General features: G+C 41.0%; 1 protein-coding gene across 1 annotated transcript; it reads left to right on the forward strand.

Moving 5' to 3' along the window:
• The first annotated feature begins 3,574 nt into the window (after positions 1-3,574).
• LOC140560779 (B-cell receptor CD22-like) lies at positions 3,575-16,283 on the forward strand. The gene is made up of 12 exons (XM_072685318.1): positions 3,575-3,607; positions 5,546-5,578; positions 5,668-5,919; positions 9,338-9,673; positions 9,762-9,980; positions 10,521-10,760; positions 10,970-11,239; positions 11,322-11,561; positions 11,730-11,811; positions 12,143-13,548; positions 13,799-13,850; positions 14,227-16,283. The coding sequence occupies exons 4-10, from the start codon at positions 9,559-9,561 to the stop codon at positions 12,240-12,242; spliced, it is 1,266 nt and encodes a 421-aa protein (XP_072541419.1). The 5' UTR covers positions 3,575-3,607; positions 5,546-5,578; positions 5,668-5,919; positions 9,338-9,558; the 3' UTR covers positions 12,243-13,548; positions 13,799-13,850; positions 14,227-16,283.
• Positions 16,284-19,113: the final 2,830 nt, after the last annotated feature.

Raw genomic sequence — 19,113 nt, forward strand, 5'->3', positions numbered from 1 at the left:
ATCATTTACAGACAGTACACAATATACAATATACAGCTACCCTACATATCATTTACAGACAGTACACAATATACAATATACAGCTACTCTACATATCATTTACAGACAGTACACAATATACAATATACAGCTACTCTACATATCATTTACAGACACTACACAATATACAGCTACTCTACATATCATTTACATACACTACACAATATACAATATACAGCTACTCTACATATCATTTACAGACAATACACAATATACAATATACAGCTACTCTACATATCATTTACAGACAATACACAATATACAATATACAGCTACTCTACATATCATTTACAGACAATACACAATATACAGCTACTCTACATATCATTTACAGACAGTACACAATATACAGCTACTCTACATATCATTTACAGACACTACACAATATACAATATACAGCTACTCTACATATCATTTACAGACACTACACAATATACAATATACAGCTACTCTACATATCATTTACAGACAGTACACAATATACAATATACAGCTACTCTACATATCATTTACAGACACTACACAATATACAATATATGACTCGATGTAATTGAATATTCATTAAATATTATAATACAGTCACTCCTCCTGCAGCTGCAGTTCTGCTTAGCCCCGCCCCCAGTCGAAGTTGGCTCCGTTGGTTTATGAGTTTAGTTTGGTGTAATTTACTACAACCAAACTTTACCCCCTAATTTACATAATTTAGCTGATTAAGGCAGGTTTCACTGAACCAGGGTGATCGCTAGCTTAGCTAGCAGCAAGCTAACATGTGGAGCATTCCAGAGGTGTGAAAGCTGCTGATGTTCAGGTGAGTGTCAGTAAAGTGGACAGATTAATGGAAACACATGTTAAAGCTGTTGAATGAGTTTATAAGTACACTTTAAACACAATATAAATAAGAATTTAAAAAGCAATAACTATATTATTTACAGCAAATGACAGCAAATGACAAATGGGGATATTGCACATAGTATTTTTGCATTGAGGGATCTCTGTTCCCTGAACATGAACATGTGTGTGTAGTTAAGTGTGTGTGTGTGTGTGTGTGTGTATGTGGTCCGCTGGGAGCAGTGCTGGTTGTGTAGTCTGACGGCAGCAGGAAGGAAGGACCTGTGATACCCCTCCTTCACACACTTGGGGTGAAGCAGCCTGTCGCTAAAGGAGCTGCCCAGTGCTGCCAGAGTCTCATGCATGGGGTGGGAGCTGTTCTCCAGCATGGCGGTCATCCTCCTGTCTTCCACCACCTGCACTGGGTCTAAGAAGCACCCCAGGACAGAGCCGGCCCTCTTTATGAGTTTGTCCAGTCTTCTTCTTATCTGCTGTCGAGATGCTACTGCCCCAGCAGACCACTCCATAGAAGATGGCAGATGCCACCACTGTGTCGAAGAACGTCCTCAGGAGAGCTCCCTGCACCCCAAAGGACCTCAATCTCCTCAGCAGGTAGAGTCTGCTCTGGCCTTTCTTGTAGAGTGCAGCAGTGTTGACTGACCAGTCCAGTTTGTTGTTCAGATGAACACCCAGGTATTTATAAGAGTCCACACTCTCGATGTTCATACCCCGGATGTTCACTGATGGAGGGGGGTGTCTGCACCTGCGGAAATCCACCACCAGTTCTTTGGTCTTTCCAGCGTTTATCTGCAGATGGTTCTGCAGACACCAGTCCACAAAGTCCTGAATAAGTTCTCTGTACTCGCTGTCCTCCTCATTGGATATGAGGCCAACGATCTCTGAGTCATCAGAGAACTTCTGGAGGTGACAGGTCGGTGAGCTGTACATGAAGTCAGCAGTGTACAGGGTGAAGAGGAACGGTGCCAAGACCGTTCCTTGAGGGGCTCCTGTGCTGCTGACCACCAAGTCAGAGACACAGTCCCGTGCCCTCACATACTGTGGTCGGTTGGTGAGGTAGTCCAGTATCCAGTTTGACAGGTGACTGTCCACTCCACAATGTCCCAACTTGTCCTTTAGAAGCCCTGGCTGTATGGTGTTAAAAGCACTGGAAAAATCGAAGAAGGTGATCCTCACAGTGCTGCCGGGCTTCTCCAGGTGAGAAAGAGCTCTGTGTAGAAGATAGATGACAGCATCATCCACCCCGACACCAGGCTGGTAGGCGAACTGAAGAGGGTCCATGGATGGGCTCACCAGAGGGCGGATGTGGTTGAGGACCAGCCTCTCCAGTGACTTCATCAGATGGGAAGTCAGTGCCACCGGCCTGTAGCTGTTTAGGTCCTTTGGGTGCTGTGTTTTGGGCACAGGTACCACACAAGATGTTTTCCACAGCTGTGGTACTCTTCCCAGTTTCAGGCTCATGTTGAACATATGCTCAACTACCCTGCACAGCTGATCTGCGCAGGACTTTAGGAGCCTGGCACTGATTCCATCAGGACCTGTAGCTTTCTTAGGCTTGATCTTCCTCAGCTCATTTCTCACCTGGGTTGTTGTGAAGGACAGATTGGAGCAGGGGGGCTGGGTGCTGGAATCATTTAGGATAATTGTAGAATAATTTAGTGTTTTTGGTAGTGTGTGGCACTAGTACAAGGTTCCAGTTATGTAAGGTTTTAATGTTTACAAATAAGCAGAATCCCAATCAGAGTTATTTTCCATGTCAGTTGTCTCAACAGATCCTGTGGTAGACCCAGCCTCCTCAGTTACTTCCTCTGTTGGGCATTTTTGATGATGGAGTTGATGTTTCTGTCTTTGGGAAATGGTGGTTCCCAGAAATTTGAAGGAATCTACGGCTGACACAGGTCTGTTGAATATTGTGAGAGGTGGCAGTGCTAAAGGTTGTCTCCACAGTCCTCAGGCATCTCTTCGCAGGCTTGGTGTTCAAGGTCCAAGTTGTTCAGACTGCACCAGAGCGCCTGCTGTTCAACTTTCCATATGCAGCAAACTTTAGCAGTTTAACAGATCGGGTCTTTAGAGATGCAGTTGATCTCTGGAATTATGGTGTTGAAGGATCCTTCTCTGGGCAGTCAAATTGTTGCAGGATGTAGTGCAGTACCATGTTGACTGCATCATCCACTGCATTGTCCAAGGACCTGTTAGCTAGATAGGCAAACAGAGGATGCAGCAGGTGACGTAACATGCTTTAACAAACCAAAAAAAAGATTAACAAACTAACATGAATGAATGGTGACCACAGTTGCCTTTTAATGTTTAACCATTAGTGATCATATTTACATGAACTGTTTTCTATTATCTGATGTACATTCTAACATGTAACCACTGAGTGTCTAGACAAATGTTCTGATATGATGGTGATTATATAGTCCTGACAAAAACAGCATTCTAGAAAGTCTCCGCAGTCTGAAAAGGAAGTAAAGAAGCACAGCAGAGGAAAGGAAGTGGCTGTAAGCTAAATGGGGAGGTGTGATTACTGAATGAAAACTGCAGATCACGCCGTCGTGTTTACTGCTGACGTTTCTCTCTGTTTGGATCAGAACAGTTTAGAAGAGTAGGACAGTAGGACTGAGGATCTTCTGGACCTTCTGCTATCAGAAGAGTGATGCTGCCATGTCTCCCCAGAGATCAGCAAATATCACAGCAGCAGTGATCCTGATTTCACTGGCAGGTAAACTTTTCCATTAATGTACATTCCTGCTCTGTTCCATCTGCTTTAGCTCCACAGCTTTGATATCCATGTGGGAACTGAAAGTGTATGGACTAAGTCACAGTCAGCTTCATCATCACTCCTCCTCACCACAGACGTGAGCTGAGTGAGGAGCGAAGTCTAATTCCTCTGCAGGGCAGACAGCACTTGAACATGACTGTGTTCAATCAACTGATTCTCTATCAGTCTCTCCAGTACTACAGCAGTAAAACTTTAGTGATGAGATTAGTGTTTCAGAACATTAGTTTACATGTGAGGAGATTCAGACACAGGTTCCACAGCAGAGCTCCAGTTACAATGATCAGAGGTGTAAGGAACTAATTACATTTCTCTCTTTACTGTAATTCAATAGTATTGTACTTCACTACATTTTAAACCACATCCGTCACTGAGGTAAGAGGTCACAGATCTCCGAGCTCAGTGCAGTGGGAGTGGGGAAATGAGCACCAGTGTCTGGAATGAGAGATAGGGGGTGTACAGGGATAACTGCATCATTTGCCTCCCATTTTCCTCAGCAAGCGGAGCTCATCAGTCCGACACAGCCAGCCAAAGATCAGTCACCCCTCAGCCCGGTTGCTCGCTAGCTGGTGATGGCTTGTACTTTCACAGTATCTGTATCTGTAGTGTTATCAGTGTGTTGGTGTGTGTACAGGTCATATGTGCTGAGGCTGGTGGTGATGAGTAAAGGAGGCTGAGCAGTTTGGAGAGCAGGTTTCTGCTGCTCACTCTGAGCTCAGTATTATCTGTCTGTCTGTCTATCAATCTGCGGGTAAATACACAACCCTACTGATTACATGTCAATCTAAGTGATAAGTGGACTGTTCCTGGTCTGTTTTACAACGTCCCACAGGCTATAAAATAGTGCTAAACGGTGATTTATTCAGGATGAACAGAGGTAATGTTAATTTGAATTAAAAGGGGGTGTTTTGAGGTACTAGTGCTTAGTCAGCATGTTACCCGTAGTCCACAGTCCTCAGCACTCTTCTAGTTTGCAGGAGCAGAGCGAGGAGAACTCTAATTACTCTGAAAACCAACTTCTGCTGCTTAACAGGAAGTTCAGTGAGTAACATTCTAAAGACGGACGCACAAATAAAGCAGCTGGAATCCAGATCTCCTGGTTTATAGCAGCTTCATTTGACCTGTTTATTTATTGGACATGCAGATCACAGTCTGATATCAAAGAACGGCACTGTTTGGTCTTAAAACATCGTGAAGGTCCCGAGTTTGGTCTTCTTTGGGTCATTTAGGGAAGTCGCGACACTTGTGACTTTGACCTGTTTTGATTAGTAGATTGATGGACTGTTGCTGGTGTTCGTTGGTAAAGAAAAGACTGCTGGTCTACAGAATTCAGTTTATGCCCCCTTCTGTGGCTGTAATGAAAATGTATTATGGGATGGTTTGCACTGAAATTACACATTTTAGCTTTGTTTTACATGTCATGTGTTTACATGTTTTATTTTCTTGCTGAACTTTAATTTGTAAAACTAATACAGGTTTATATTTGCACTACACTTTTTACCCAGAGTACATTTTAAAAGAGCTACTTTTAAACTTTTAGACCAGTGATGTTTCTTGTACTTAAGTAACAGTACTTTCTGAGTAGAATATTTTAGTACTCTTTACATCTCTTCCAAATATTAATGACTGCTCCCATCACCTCTTTCACTTAGGAACAGCTGTACCGAGCTGAAGCTTTAGGGGGAGAGGTTTATTATCAGTGCTGATCTGTGAGATCAACGCTGTAAAGCTCTGAAACTGTTTAAACTGAGCTCAGTTCTTCTGGGCTTATCTGACCTCCACCCATCTTCACACGTCCTTGTGCAGCTCATGATTCTGCTCATGTTCTGTTGTGAATATTAACAGCAGTGTTTAACATTGTGTATACACTCTGTCCAACAGGGCTCCAGATACCAGCTTCATCTGGATTAACAGGTAAAAAAAACGCACACACACACACACACACACACACTAACATAATCCATCAGTATTAAGTGTGTGTGTGTGTGTGTGTGTGTGTGTAGTCCTACAGGGAAAGGTGGTTTGTAGCGCTGTAGGAGAGACAGGGGTAAAGCTGACCTGTAGCCCCATCTGCTGGCCCAGTGGAAACTGTTTCTACAGCTGGTACAGAGGTTACTGGAGCGGAGCTCACTGGTACACCGCTGCAGACTGGGGATGTTCTTTTGGTGCCTCCGTTTGGTTCGACTCCACCAGTTCAGCTAATCAGTGCAGCTACTCCTGTAGGGTCAATAACAACGCAGACTCTCGTCCAGACTGTAAGTACAGTCAATCTGTCCCTCAGTGTCAATAAAGCATGTCCTAATATTAATAATGTCCTCTGCGTTCAAGACTGTAGTAAAGTAACTGATAATGGGGAGATAATGTCTGACTCTGGGAGGTCAGTCATGGAAACTGAGAACAGTACAGATTTCCCTGCAGCATCACTAGTTTGATTTGCCTTACCTGATATTGCACGTCCTGCGATGTGACCGCTGTGTATGTGCACATCTTCATCTTAATTCATTTACAAGCAAAATAAAAACTGCTCAACAGAAGATAATCCATGGACATAGAGGACACAAAAAAAATACATTAAAAAACAAATAAATTAAACACAATATTAGCAATGTTTATTTAATTGGACATGGAATGGTTTTTCCAGAACAAAATGAATTATTTAAAAATGATTAGCAACACATAATGATATTAAATATTGTATTAAAATTAAGTAAAAATAAACCAATTTTAATATATTAAATATACCTTTTAATTAATGAACACAACTGTGTAAAATATATATACAGTTAAACATACATTTCACACAACTTTAAATTATGTGCAGCTCATAACAGCTCAGCAGTGCTTAAAGTGCTGCTACCACTGACACAATAAAAGCAGTATGTACTTCGCTACTCTTCACACTCTTCTTCTAACCTTTCATCTGTCCTGTTCCCTGATGCTTCATTTTATGTGTAATTCACATTCTGCTGCCAACAGGATCCACAAATACTACATAAGTACAGCTACAGCGAAGTAGGGAATGATATGTGAGGGTAACAAAGACTTCCAGTGAACACAGCACACCAGTTCATCAGGCTGATTTGAAGATCTCCATTCTCTGCTCTGTTATTAATATCTGATTTCTCACCCATCATGAAAGCGACTCACACTGCTTCTTCTGAATTAGGATGAAGGTTCCCACAGAAACGTGAGTGTGACTTTAATCAGCATAGGTAAATGAATTACTCTGACGTGAATCTTAATGGTATTAATTAATAGCTTATCTGTCGTTTAAAATGAAGATTCTCTCTTTGCCTAGATGTCGACTTAAAGCAGCAGCTTCAGAATCATTGTGTTCCGCTGACTGTAATAGGGTCTCTCTTTGCTACTCTGGGCAATTATTGATATTATTATTATTGTTATTGATGTTTTAATAATATTAATTAATAATAGTTATTGATTGATAGTTAGGGCAGTTACTTTAGTAGCAGTAGGGGTCATCATACACCAAAACAACTGCAGGAAACACGACTAACTAAAGTAACCAGAAATGCACTAAAACTACTCAAACTGCGTCTCCAGAAGCCCTTTGCTTTCCACTGATTCATGACTTAGACTGACTGCAACAAAGCTAATGAGGCTAATGAAGCTAACAGTAGAGCCACCATGTTTTTCTCTAAACACTGAAGCTGGAGAACAAAAAGCAGAACACAGTCGATCGGCTTTACCAGATTTAGTTAAGCCCCACCCATAACCAGTGCAGCACCGCCCACAGACAGGGTAGATTTTACAGCTCCTCTCTGGAATCATGGAATAAACCCCTCCCTCAGTGTTTTCACTCGTACTCAGTATTTCAGGTCTGTTGTTCTCGCCGAGAGTTGGTTAAATACCATTCTTTCATTGAGCTTTTTCTGACTTTACTGTTCAGGACCGTCCCAGTACAGACTGATCAGCACTGTACTGACTGACTCTGTGTGTTCCGGGTAAACTGGTTTCAGTACAGACTGATCAGCACTGTACTGACTGACTCTGTGTGTTCCAGCTAAACTGGTTTCAGTACAGACTGATCAGCACTGTACTGACTGACTCTGTGTGTTCCAGCTAAACTGGTTTCAGTACAGACTGATCAGCACTGTACTGACTGACTCTGTGTGTTCCGGGTAAACTGGTTTCAGTACAGACTGATCAGCACTGTACTGACTGACTCTGTGTGTTCCGGGTAAACTGGTTTCAGTACAGACTGATCAGCACTGTACTGACTGACTCTGTGTGTTCCGGGTAAACTGGTTTCAGTACAGACTGATCAGCACTGTACTGACTGACTCTGTGTGTTCCGGGTAAACTGGTTTCAGTACAGACTGATCAGCACTGTACTGACTGACTCTGTGTGTTCCGGGTAAACTGGTTTCAGTACAGACTGATCAGCACTGTACTGACTGACTCTGTGTGTTCCGGGTAAACTGGTTTCAGTACAGACTGATCAGCACTGTACTGACTGACTCTGTGTGTTCCGGGTAAACTGGTTTCAGTACAGACTGATCAGCACTGTACTGACTGACTCTGTGTGTTCCGGGTAAACTGGTTTCAGTACAGACTGATCAGCACTGTACTGACTGACTCTGTGTGTTCCGGGTAAACTGGTTTCAGTACAGACTGATCAGCACTGTACTGACTGACTCTGTGTGTTCCGGGTAAACTGGTTTCAGTACAGACTGATCAGCACTGTACTGACTGACTCTGTGTGTTCCGGGTAAACTGGTTTCAGTACAGACTGATCAGCACTGTACTGACTGACTCTGTGTGTTCCGGGTAAACTGGTTTCAGTACAGACTGATCAGCACTGTACTGACTGACTCTGTGTGTTCCAGGTAAACTGGTTTCAGTACAGACTGATCAGCACTGTACTGACTGACTCTGTGTGTTCCAGCTAAACTGGTTTCAGTACAGACTGATCAGCACTGTACTGACTGACTCTGTGTGTTTCAGCTAAACTGGTTTCAGTACAGACTGATCAGCACTGTACTGACTGACTCTGTGTGTTCCGGGTAAACTGGTTTCAGTACAGACTGATCAGCACTGTACTGACTGACTCTGTGTATTCTAGGTAAACTGGTTTCAGTACAGACTGATCAGCACTGTACTGACTGACTCTGTGTGTTCCGGGTAAACTGGTTTCAGTACAGACTGATCAGCACTGTACTGACTGACTCTGTGTGTTCCAGCTAAACTGGTTTCAGTACAGACTGATCAGCACTGTACTGACTGACTCTGTGTGTTCCAGCTAAACTGGTTTCAGTACAGACTGATTAGCACTGTACTGACTGACTCTGTGTGTTCCGGGTAAACTGGTTTCAGTACAGACTGATCAGCACTGTACTGACTGACTCTGTGTGTTCCGGGTAAACTGGTTTCAGTACAGACTGATCAGCACTGTACTGACTGACTCTGTGTGTTCCGGGTAAACTGGTTTCAGTACAGACTGATCAGCACTGTACTGACTGACTCTGTGTGTTCCAGCTAAACTGGTTTCAGTACAGACTGATCAGCACTGTACTGACTGACTCTGTGTGTTCCAGGTAAACTGGTTTCAGTACAGACTGATCAGCACTGTACTGACTGACTCTGTGTGTTCCAGCTAAACTGGTTTCAGTACAGACTGATCAGCACTGTACTGACTGACTCTGTGTGTTCCAGGTAAACTGGACCAGCAGTGGGGCGTGACTTACACTCCTGAACAAGTGTGTGTTCTGGAAGGTTCATCAGTTGATTTCTCCTGCTCCTATAAACACCCTGGAGGACTCAGAGTCACTAAATCAGTCTGGTTCATTAATAGTCGACCTGGTTTTGAGCCCATAGATCTGCGAGTGTATTATCAGTATAAGGGGAGAGTGCAGTCTACCCAGACTGACTGTAGAATGAGAATCACTGGTCTGAGAGAGAGCGACACTCAAACATACAGGTTCAGATTCTACACTGATGATCCTGATGGTAAATACACTGGCAGACCTGGAGTCCGAGTATCTGTCTCAGGTAGTTCTGGATCATATAAAGTTTAGTTAACTGTGAGAGTTTTCTGCAGATGAAAATAAGACTAAACCTTGTTTAAAATCACCTGCAGGTCTGAAGATCAAAGTGTCAGACACACAGAGAGGAGGAAAGAAGCTGACCTGTAGCTCCACCTGCACTCTGCCCAACTCCACCTACATCTGGTACAGGAACGGACAGCCCGTATCTGAGCAGACCAGAGCTGAACTGGGTCTAAATAAGGGGGCTCTGGATGCAGGCAGGTACTCCTGCAGTGTAAAAGGACACGAGGAGCTCCGCTCTGCTGCTGTCTGTAAGACATCTCTTTAAACTGCACTCAGTCAGTTATCCTCTCACTGCAGGATTACACTCCGCTCAGTCAGTCACTCACAGAAGCTGAAGCTGCAGTGTTTTACCTCTACTTCACTTTCAGCTGTGTGTGTGTGTGTGTGTGTGTGATTCTGTCCTGTTTTTTATATTTATATTATTTATCATATTATTGTTTTCAGCTTAATTTATAAACTCTTAGTCCAGAGCTTTAGAGCTAGAACCACTAAACCTGGCATGATTTTAATCTATATAGCAGATTTATGCTTTCTTAACTATTTAGAAGGGGAAACACCTCAGCAACCATCTAGAAACAACATAGCAATAACCTGTCATGCCATAGCAACCATCCAGCTGCAAATAACAAATCACCTCTTTAATTTTAAGAAAGCTGGGTTGTAAACAATCCAATAACTGAAATCCTGATAACTGATCACTGATAAATAAATCTAGTTATCAGTTAATTTACTGTTTACGGCATCTGTGTGGTTCAGACTGTGTCAGTCAGTCAGCCTGTGTGTTTCAGGTGTTTCTGACGGTCTGCAGGTGAAAGTGGAAGGTGCTGCAGCCACTCCATCTGAAGGACAGACAGTAACACTGACCTGTAGCTCGATGTGCTCTCTGTCCTACTCCACCTACATCTGGTACAGGGAGGGACAGCCTTTATCTGAGTGCAGATCTGCCTCCTGCTCTGTAGCTGTGGTCAGTGGAGAGGTCAGCTACAGCTGTGCTGTTGAGGGTCGTGGTCTCCGATCTCCTCCAGTGTGTGAGTTTAGATTTTCACATTCTCTGATTTACCACCCAGTCAGTCTTCTGGATGGTATTGTAGCTAAAGTGACTGAGGGCTGCCTTCACCATGTTTATCTGACCATGTGACCTGAGACCTCTCCAGCATGTCAGTGATGTACTTCGGTTTCAGTCCATTTAGTGGTTTGTAGACAATCTGGGGCATTTAACAACCTGTTCTCCATTCAGATCCCCCTAAAGACACCAGAGCAGTCGTTCTTCCCTCTGCAGAGAGAGTGGAGGGAGATTCAGTGACTCTGACCTGCAGCAGTGATGCAGACCCTCCTGTTCTCACCTTCTACTGGTTTAAGCAGAGAGCAGCTGCAGACAAAGCACTGGGAACAGGCCAGAACTACAGCATCACCAACATCAGCTCCCAGCACAGCGGACTGTACTACTGCACTGCTCTCAACCAGCTCGGACAGCACAGCTCAACACCCACCCGTCTGGACGTGTTCTGTAAGTGCAGTTTGTTCTGTGTGGTTCTGTTTCTCCTGAGTGTAAGAAGCTCAGTGACTAGCCGAGTCTCTGTGTTGTTCAGACCCTCCCAGACCTCCATCTCTGTCTGAGTTTGTGTTTAACGGCTCCGTCACGCTGGTGTGTGTCAGCGACTCCAACCCTGCCAGCTCTTACACCTGGTTCAGGAAGACAGGAAACAGCAGCGACCCATTTAGAACCGGCTCTAATTTAACTGTAGCTGCTGGAACAGGTGGAGTGTTTGGCTGCGTGGCAGAGAATCCATATGGGTCATCCACCTCATCAGAGTGGTCGTTTACATCAGGTGTGTTATGGGATGATTTCCCTGCCTCTACTCAGTGGTTATTAAGTTAATAGGTTAATAAGTGGTTAAAGGAAGACCACTAAAGTCTGTTTAATGACTTCAGTAGACCCTCATAATAGTCTCAAGGCTGGTGTAGGTTATCTTAACATGTTCTCCACACTTATACAGATAACACAGCTACAAAATATGCAGCTTCTGGAGTCCTCGTGGTTTTGCTCCTGATATTCATTGCAGTCGTTTTGTGGATGAGGTAAGAATTTATACACATTTATGATTTCACACAACACTGCTGTATGTAAGATAAGATAATCCTTTATTATATATTAACAATATATACACAATATAAATAACAGAAGTAAAAAACTCTGAGGAAAAAACTATATTATTTACAGATTATTTACACTACTTACTATTGACCAACACAACACCTTTAAATATATCCCTATACTATCCAGATTCCTGGAAATGAGAAGAATGAGGATATAGGGGGAACATACCCTTAAAAGGCTAGAAGCGTAGCTAATTATATACAAGTGTTTTGCATGTAAATGTTCATACCTAACTGTCTTCACTATCTGCAGTCCTCTCTTAGCTGTCTTCTGTGCGGTCCAACGCTCCTTGGAAAGTAACACTGAACCGAGTGGGGGTAATGTAGCAGAAGACTTTGGACCAAGATCATAAAACGACTTGGGTTACTCATGAATTACCCTGGACACCCTCTAACACAACCACCTTCATCCCATCTGGAGACGCTAAGACAATCTTTTGAAATGCAGAAAATCCAATTCCAGGACATTTTAATTAACAGCCATCTTAGCACCAGGCACCAGAGATGGTGCTGATGGAGATAATCTACTCCAGCTTCAGCCTCTGAACTTTTCACCCCCAAAAGTAACCAGCATACTTTATGCCCAAGCGCCATCATGGAGCCAAAAAAACTGCCTTTTACAAAGCAGAATCCTTATCAGAACTTTCCTAACAAGTTACTATATTCTATTGAAGTAGCCACATCACTGAACTGGATAGTGATTATGATAGTAATGTACTTATTATTAGCATAACTGGTGTGATTTTCTCTGCCCTATAACTACATGCTGCACCTATGTTTACTCATATATGTATGTGCCTCATACCCACGGGTTAATAGAGTTTAATTTATGAAGTCAAATTAGTCCACAGTATGACTATTTGCTTTACCTATTTTCAACCCAACAACCTCTGGGTCGGTGTGGGTCACACACACACACAGTGAAACAAACATGCTCCTGTAAATGGTGCTTGTCCACAAGTTTGTTATTTGATATCCCCTTTTTTCTGCTAGGGACAACCCCAAGCAGACATATAAATAGACACCTCAAAAAGACAAATTTAGAGAAGAAGGAGGAAGAGAGAGACGAGAATTGAATAAGATGGAGGAAGAATAACGATAGAAGACAGAGAGAAACAGAAATGTCAAGGCTCAAGTTGCAGTTCGAGTTGGCTTAAAGAACGGAGCTCCAGAAGAGAAGAAGCCTCAGTTGAGAAAAGAAACCAGTTAATCATGACTTTTAGTCTCTGAAACTTTGCTTAAGAAATAAGTTTCTATTTTATTTTATTTTTGTGTGTCTTGTTTAGTTACCACGTAGCTCAGAAGATATTTTGTTAGATTAGATTAGATTTGGTAGATTAAGTTTTGAGCGGCCAATTGTACCTTTGATCAAGTCTAAATGGAACTGTCACATCCTGCCTAATGAAGCATCCATAGCAGCCGTGTTGCTCCACCTGAACAAAGCCTATGAGTCCTGCTGTACCACACAGGATCGCTTCCCTACTGGGCTGAAACTATGACAGCATTCCTCAGCCCCCCCTTCTACCAGCCAGGAGCTGCGGCAAAAGTAAGCAGGACGTGGGCGTTTGGACACCTCAAAACCTAGTCTCAACTGGACCTTCTGCTGTGAGCCAACCTACGGGACCATCTTCAAAGCTCCAGCCCCTGTGGTGAACTAAGGTGGTCAGCTCTATGTGCAAATTTTTATTTATTTATGGATTACACATCCTCCTAATACTAATATATATTTATATAATACTAATATATATAATTTACACATCCTCCTAATGCAGCTATAAACCTACACAAACTGAAGCTCCTTTGCTGTCATATGTGTAGTGTAATACAGCAGACAGTAAAATAGACAATATATGATGATGAAATATTAGGACTTTCATTTCTAAAATGTGTATTCATGATCCTTTTCCAGCAGGAGACGAGCAACACTGTCCCACAGTAGGAGTGAAGAGAACAGTGGAGAGGTGAGTTTTAATGAGGGAGTGATCACAGAACAGAGACCCAATAGAAGATTCAGAATGTGTTTCTTAATGAGTCTGATGTTCTGATTGAGATTTGTTTTTAAGGTAATGTTGTTACAGATGAGGACTGGAGCAGTTCTTATCAAGTCAAGCAGTTACATCCTAAATACTATTACTAGTAATATTAACAATGATAAAAAATGAAGAAAAAGAAAGAAATTAAATAATTATCAATAACAGATAATAGAATTATAGATATATTTACAGAAATGAGTATAATGAATATATATACCGGGGTGAGGGACTCTCTCAGGGTGTGGCAGCTGTGTACATATTTAGTTGCTAACTGAACACACTCTGATCTTCTGTTTCTGTCCAGAGCTGCAGTGACCACACACTTGCTCCTCTCTGTGCTCACATCTCTTCTTCAGCCACCCCTTTTTTATCTCCAGGCTGTGGCTGCTAATTATTAATGGAGGAAATTTCCTCAACACAGTTGTTGATGTTCTCTAATTGCTGTGTTTTGGTGATCATTTTGAACTGTGTGTGTGAGAGGGTATAGTGAGTGAGTGTGTTGTTGAGGTACGCTATGTGGTGATATGAATCTGGATGGGATTTTAGACTTCTTTTTTAGCAAGACAACAATATTGACCATTAGTGATGGACACAGATGGAATTTGGCTTTTGTCTTTAACCCATCCGTGCAGTAAGCACACATACATACACACACACACACACAAACATACACACTTTTGCTTTGGCGCCGGGGGCAGAGAGGGCGAAGGGCCTTGCTCAAGGGCCCAACAGTGGCAGCTTGCTGAGCCCGGGTATCAAACCCACAACCCTGTCATTAATAGCCCGGAGCTCTAACCGCTCTTCACTGCTGTATAAAAGTATTTATAATTGTTAAATTATATAAAAGGATTTAATAATTGTATTAAATAAATAATTTAGCCAGATTTGAATTGTTTGGTTGAATATATTGTGTGATCTTCTGAGTGGAATACACTCTTATTGCTTTTTCTACCAGTGCATTCATAGTTTCATTGAGTTTGCCAGATGCACTGATCAATATTCCAAGGTAATTCTATTCTATTGTATGTAGGGCTGGACCTAACGATTATTTTATTAGCGATTAATCTAACGATCCTTTTTTCAGATTAGTCGATTAATCTTACAATAGATGTTTAGATTACTCTAATGTGAGTGTGTTAGGTTAAAAAAATTAAATAAACCTTTAATATTGCAATTTCTTTAATCGTTTTCTTAGTATGCACTTACAGGCACTATTCTGTAATAAAAATACTTTAGTGTTAACAGCTTTACAATCAAACATAAAATCTCCACCACAAGAGATTAAATAATTCAAGTATAAGAAATATCTATCTAACAAAATATATAAAATAGTGTAAAATTCAAGTAACTTTCCAGAGCAAGTTTTAAAGTATTTTCTAAATATTCTTTGAATAATGCTGTTTTACTAAAGCTAGTACATTCTTAACAATATTTACAGTTTCAGCAAATGTTTTTTCCTAACAAAATGACTAGAGATTTGCAGAAGTCAAATCATTTAGCTCACACACACACACACACACACACACACACACATGTACATGTGTATGTGTTTATCTAGTAATTTGCTGTCAAAAGAACACAGGGGGCTGTGGATTTGATGACGCATATTATGCAAATTGATGAGCTCGATTATGTCGGTGCATTATTATGTTTTTTTATTGTTCAGTTTAATTGCACATTTGTTATCTCTGTATTTGGATTTAATTTAAGTCATAAATGCAAATTGCTGTAATGAGACCTCTATTCCGGATCACTGGAACCAGATTACCAGATGGTACCAACTGGTACCAGATTGTAAAGTTTTAGGTTGGCCAACTATAATTTGGGACTGCTATGTTTTAACATTTTATTAATATTATCAATTTCACAAGTTTTTCTTTTAGTTCCTCTATGGTAATGGGGTCGTCTAGTCGTCTTTTGAGGTTTTCTGAGATAGTATCCTTGTTTGATTTAACTGGATTTTTATGAAGTTAAAAAAAATATTAAAAATGTTTTGCTGTTTTTAATTTGGTTATTTTTTAACCTAGTTGTTGTAATGTTTTCCCCCCCAAAGATCCCCAAAACAATTGCTTTTTTCCATTTCACAAGTTTCTTTTTGTTTATTTTTTTTTATTTTTTTTATTTTTTTATGCTTTTTTATATTCGTTGCAGTGTTTGGAAATACTTTAGACGCCCTTGTTGGTCATTTGGGTTTTGGTGTTTTTTGTTTAACAGTGTTGTTGTTTTCATATTTAACTCCTTCAGTGGTTGTACTTGTGTGATATTAAAGGATTTGTTTAGGTATTTTTGATACTTTTTCTATATCAATAAAATCATGTTCTCTGGCAGTTATTGCATTTAAATAACCACAGAGCAAAATAGGACCCAATTTTTTTCATTGTTATTTCTTTTTGAAGATTTTCAAAAATGTCTTCTGTGTAGTACTGGGAATTTGGTCGAGGTATATAAATAGCATACAGAGTATATATCATATGTAATTTTCTAATAATGTCTTGTTAATTTTAATCCAACTTTTTAAATTGTTGTACTTTTTTATGAACTGGAGACACGAGTGATCTTTACCACCAGAGTTTCTGCTATTTTTGATATGGGCATGTTTTGAAGGAGGTATTTTTAGTTCTAGGTATTTGTTTGGACAGAAAGAATTGGTGTAATCCTATTATTCTGTTTCTTGCAGAATAATTCTGTTCTAATAATTCTAATTGTGAAACAAGAACTAATTGTGAAATACCTGTAAATAACAGACAATGGTTTTTCAAAGAGATAAAAAATATTCTCACTCACACTCTCTCTCTCTCTCTCTCTCTCTCTCTCTCTCTCTCTTTCCTCTATTGCTCTCTCTCTCTCTCTCTCTCTCTGATAAACGCTCTAAATGAAGAAGAGAAAGTGCAGTACGCCACCGTTATCAAAGCTAGACCAGGAGCTGTTCGGTAGTGACTTTCTGTCTCTCTCTCTCTGTGTCTGTCTCTCTCTCTCTCTGTCTCTCTCTCTCTCATAGCTCTGTTTTTTTGTGAATAGATTATTAATAGCACTTACACTGTTGATAAGTTTAGCTGTAAAGCAGAAGCTTTGGTTTCATGCCGACATCATACTTTTCATTTCTCACTAAAATAACCTGCAGTTCCAGAACTGTGAGCATCAACACTGATCCTGTTCACTAGTTTCCCCAAAAAACACAGATGTGTTAGAAAGGTCTGAGAAGTAGAACATGTACTAGGAGTGAAGCTCTTTGAGGAAATCTGGGCACAGTAATACTTACTACTTTTACTGCTAATCTTCACATTCAGCTGTTGGACCATATTCTAGCGGGATGCATGCATTCATATTTACTGCTGTTAAACAGGATATCCGTTCAGAAAGACGCTTCTTCATTTATTCATCATGAACTAAAGTCATTCCACTCTGCCACCTGTGCTCTAGTACCTGTATTTCTACGTCAATCATGACTATATGGACCAAAGTATTGGGACACCAGCTCTCTTCTGAAATCAAGGGTACTAAAAAGAGTTGATTCTGCTTTTTCTGGAGTAAGTTTCTCTACTGTCCAGAGAAGAAGACTTTCTACTGCTCTGTGGATTGATTGGATTAGATTGCATTCAGCACCATTATCAATCCAGAGAACACAGTTCCACTGCTCCTCAGCTCAATGCTGGGACAAAATTGTTGGTACCCCTCGGTTAATATAAGAAAAAACTTCCATATTTCCAGACGGTATGTTTCAGCTCCTTCCAAAGATGCTCAATAGGATTTAGGTCAGGGCTCATAGAAGGCCACTTCAGAATAGCCCAATGTTTTCCTCTTAGCCATTCTTGGGTCATTATCCTGTTGTAAGACTCATGACCTGCAACTGAGACCAAGCTTTCTGACACTGGGCAGCACATTTCTCTCTAGAATCCCTTGATAGTCTTGAGATTTCATTGTACCCTGCACAGATTCAAGACATCCTGTGCCAGATGCAGCAAATCAGCCCCAGTACATAACAGAGCCTCCTCCATGTTTCACAGTAGGGACAGTGTTCTCTTCTTGATATGCTTCATTTTTCTTTATCTGTGAACATCGAGATGATGTGCCTTGGCAAAAAGTTCCATTTTTGTCTCATCTGTTCATAGGACATTCTCCCAGAAGCTTTGGGGTTTGTCAACATGTACGTGGTGACCTCCTTGGTCGTCTCCCTTGAAGTCCACTTTGGCTCAAACAACGATGGATGGTGCGATTTGACACTGATGTTCCTTGAGCTTGAAGTTCACCTTTAATCTCTTTAGAAGTTTTTCTGGGCTCTTTTGTTACCATTCTTATTATCCATCTCTTTGATTTGTCATCAATTTTCCTCCTGCGGCCATGTCCAGGGAGGTTGGCTACAGTCTCATAGGTCTTAAATTTCTGAATAATATGTGTAACTGTAGTCACAAGAACATCAAGCTGCTTGAAGATGGTCTTATAACTTTTATCTTTAACATGCTTGTCTATAATTTTAATATAATTTTCTTTCTAATCTCCTGAGACAACTCTTTCCTTCGCTTCCTCTGGTTCATGTTGAGTGTGGTACACACCATGTCACCAAACAGCACAGTGACTACCTGTAGCCCTATATATAGACCCACTGACTGATTACAAGATTGTAGACACCTGTGATGCTAATTAGTGGACACACCTTGATTTAACATGTCCCTTTGGTCACATTATTTTCAGGGGTACCATCATTTCTGTCCAGGCCTGTTTAATGAGTTTATTTTTTTTTTATAATTCTGTTAAAGCAATGGTTTAAAATCAATATCGGATTTCCATTTGTTCATTTTCATAGAATTTTTATTTATTTTTACTTTTGTCAGATTCATGTTATTTCTGTGACCATTGTGGGTTTTTCTGTTATTAACCGAGGGGTACCAACAATTTTGTCCACATGTGTATAATAATGATAGAATAATAGACACACTGAATGGAATTGATGGTTCAGGGTTTGTTAGTTTGTTCGTTATTCTCCAAGATCGATGGTTTTTAGGGAAACCCCTGGCCGTGTATCAGATACATATCAGATTTCAGTTACATGTGAATTTAGCTGTTCAGAGTGCCACTCAAATAACACATCTGTGTCAGACAGAAGGAAAAGATGTGAATTAGTTTTACCTGCAGTGTGAACATGGTGCTAGACAGCTCAGTTAAGAACACATACTGAACACTAGCACAAGCTAAT

This window comes from Salminus brasiliensis, chromosome 8 (genome assembly GCF_030463535.1).
Source record: "Salminus brasiliensis chromosome 8, fSalBra1.hap2, whole genome shotgun sequence".
Classification (NCBI taxonomy): Eukaryota; Metazoa; Chordata; class Actinopteri; order Characiformes; family Bryconidae; genus Salminus; species Salminus brasiliensis.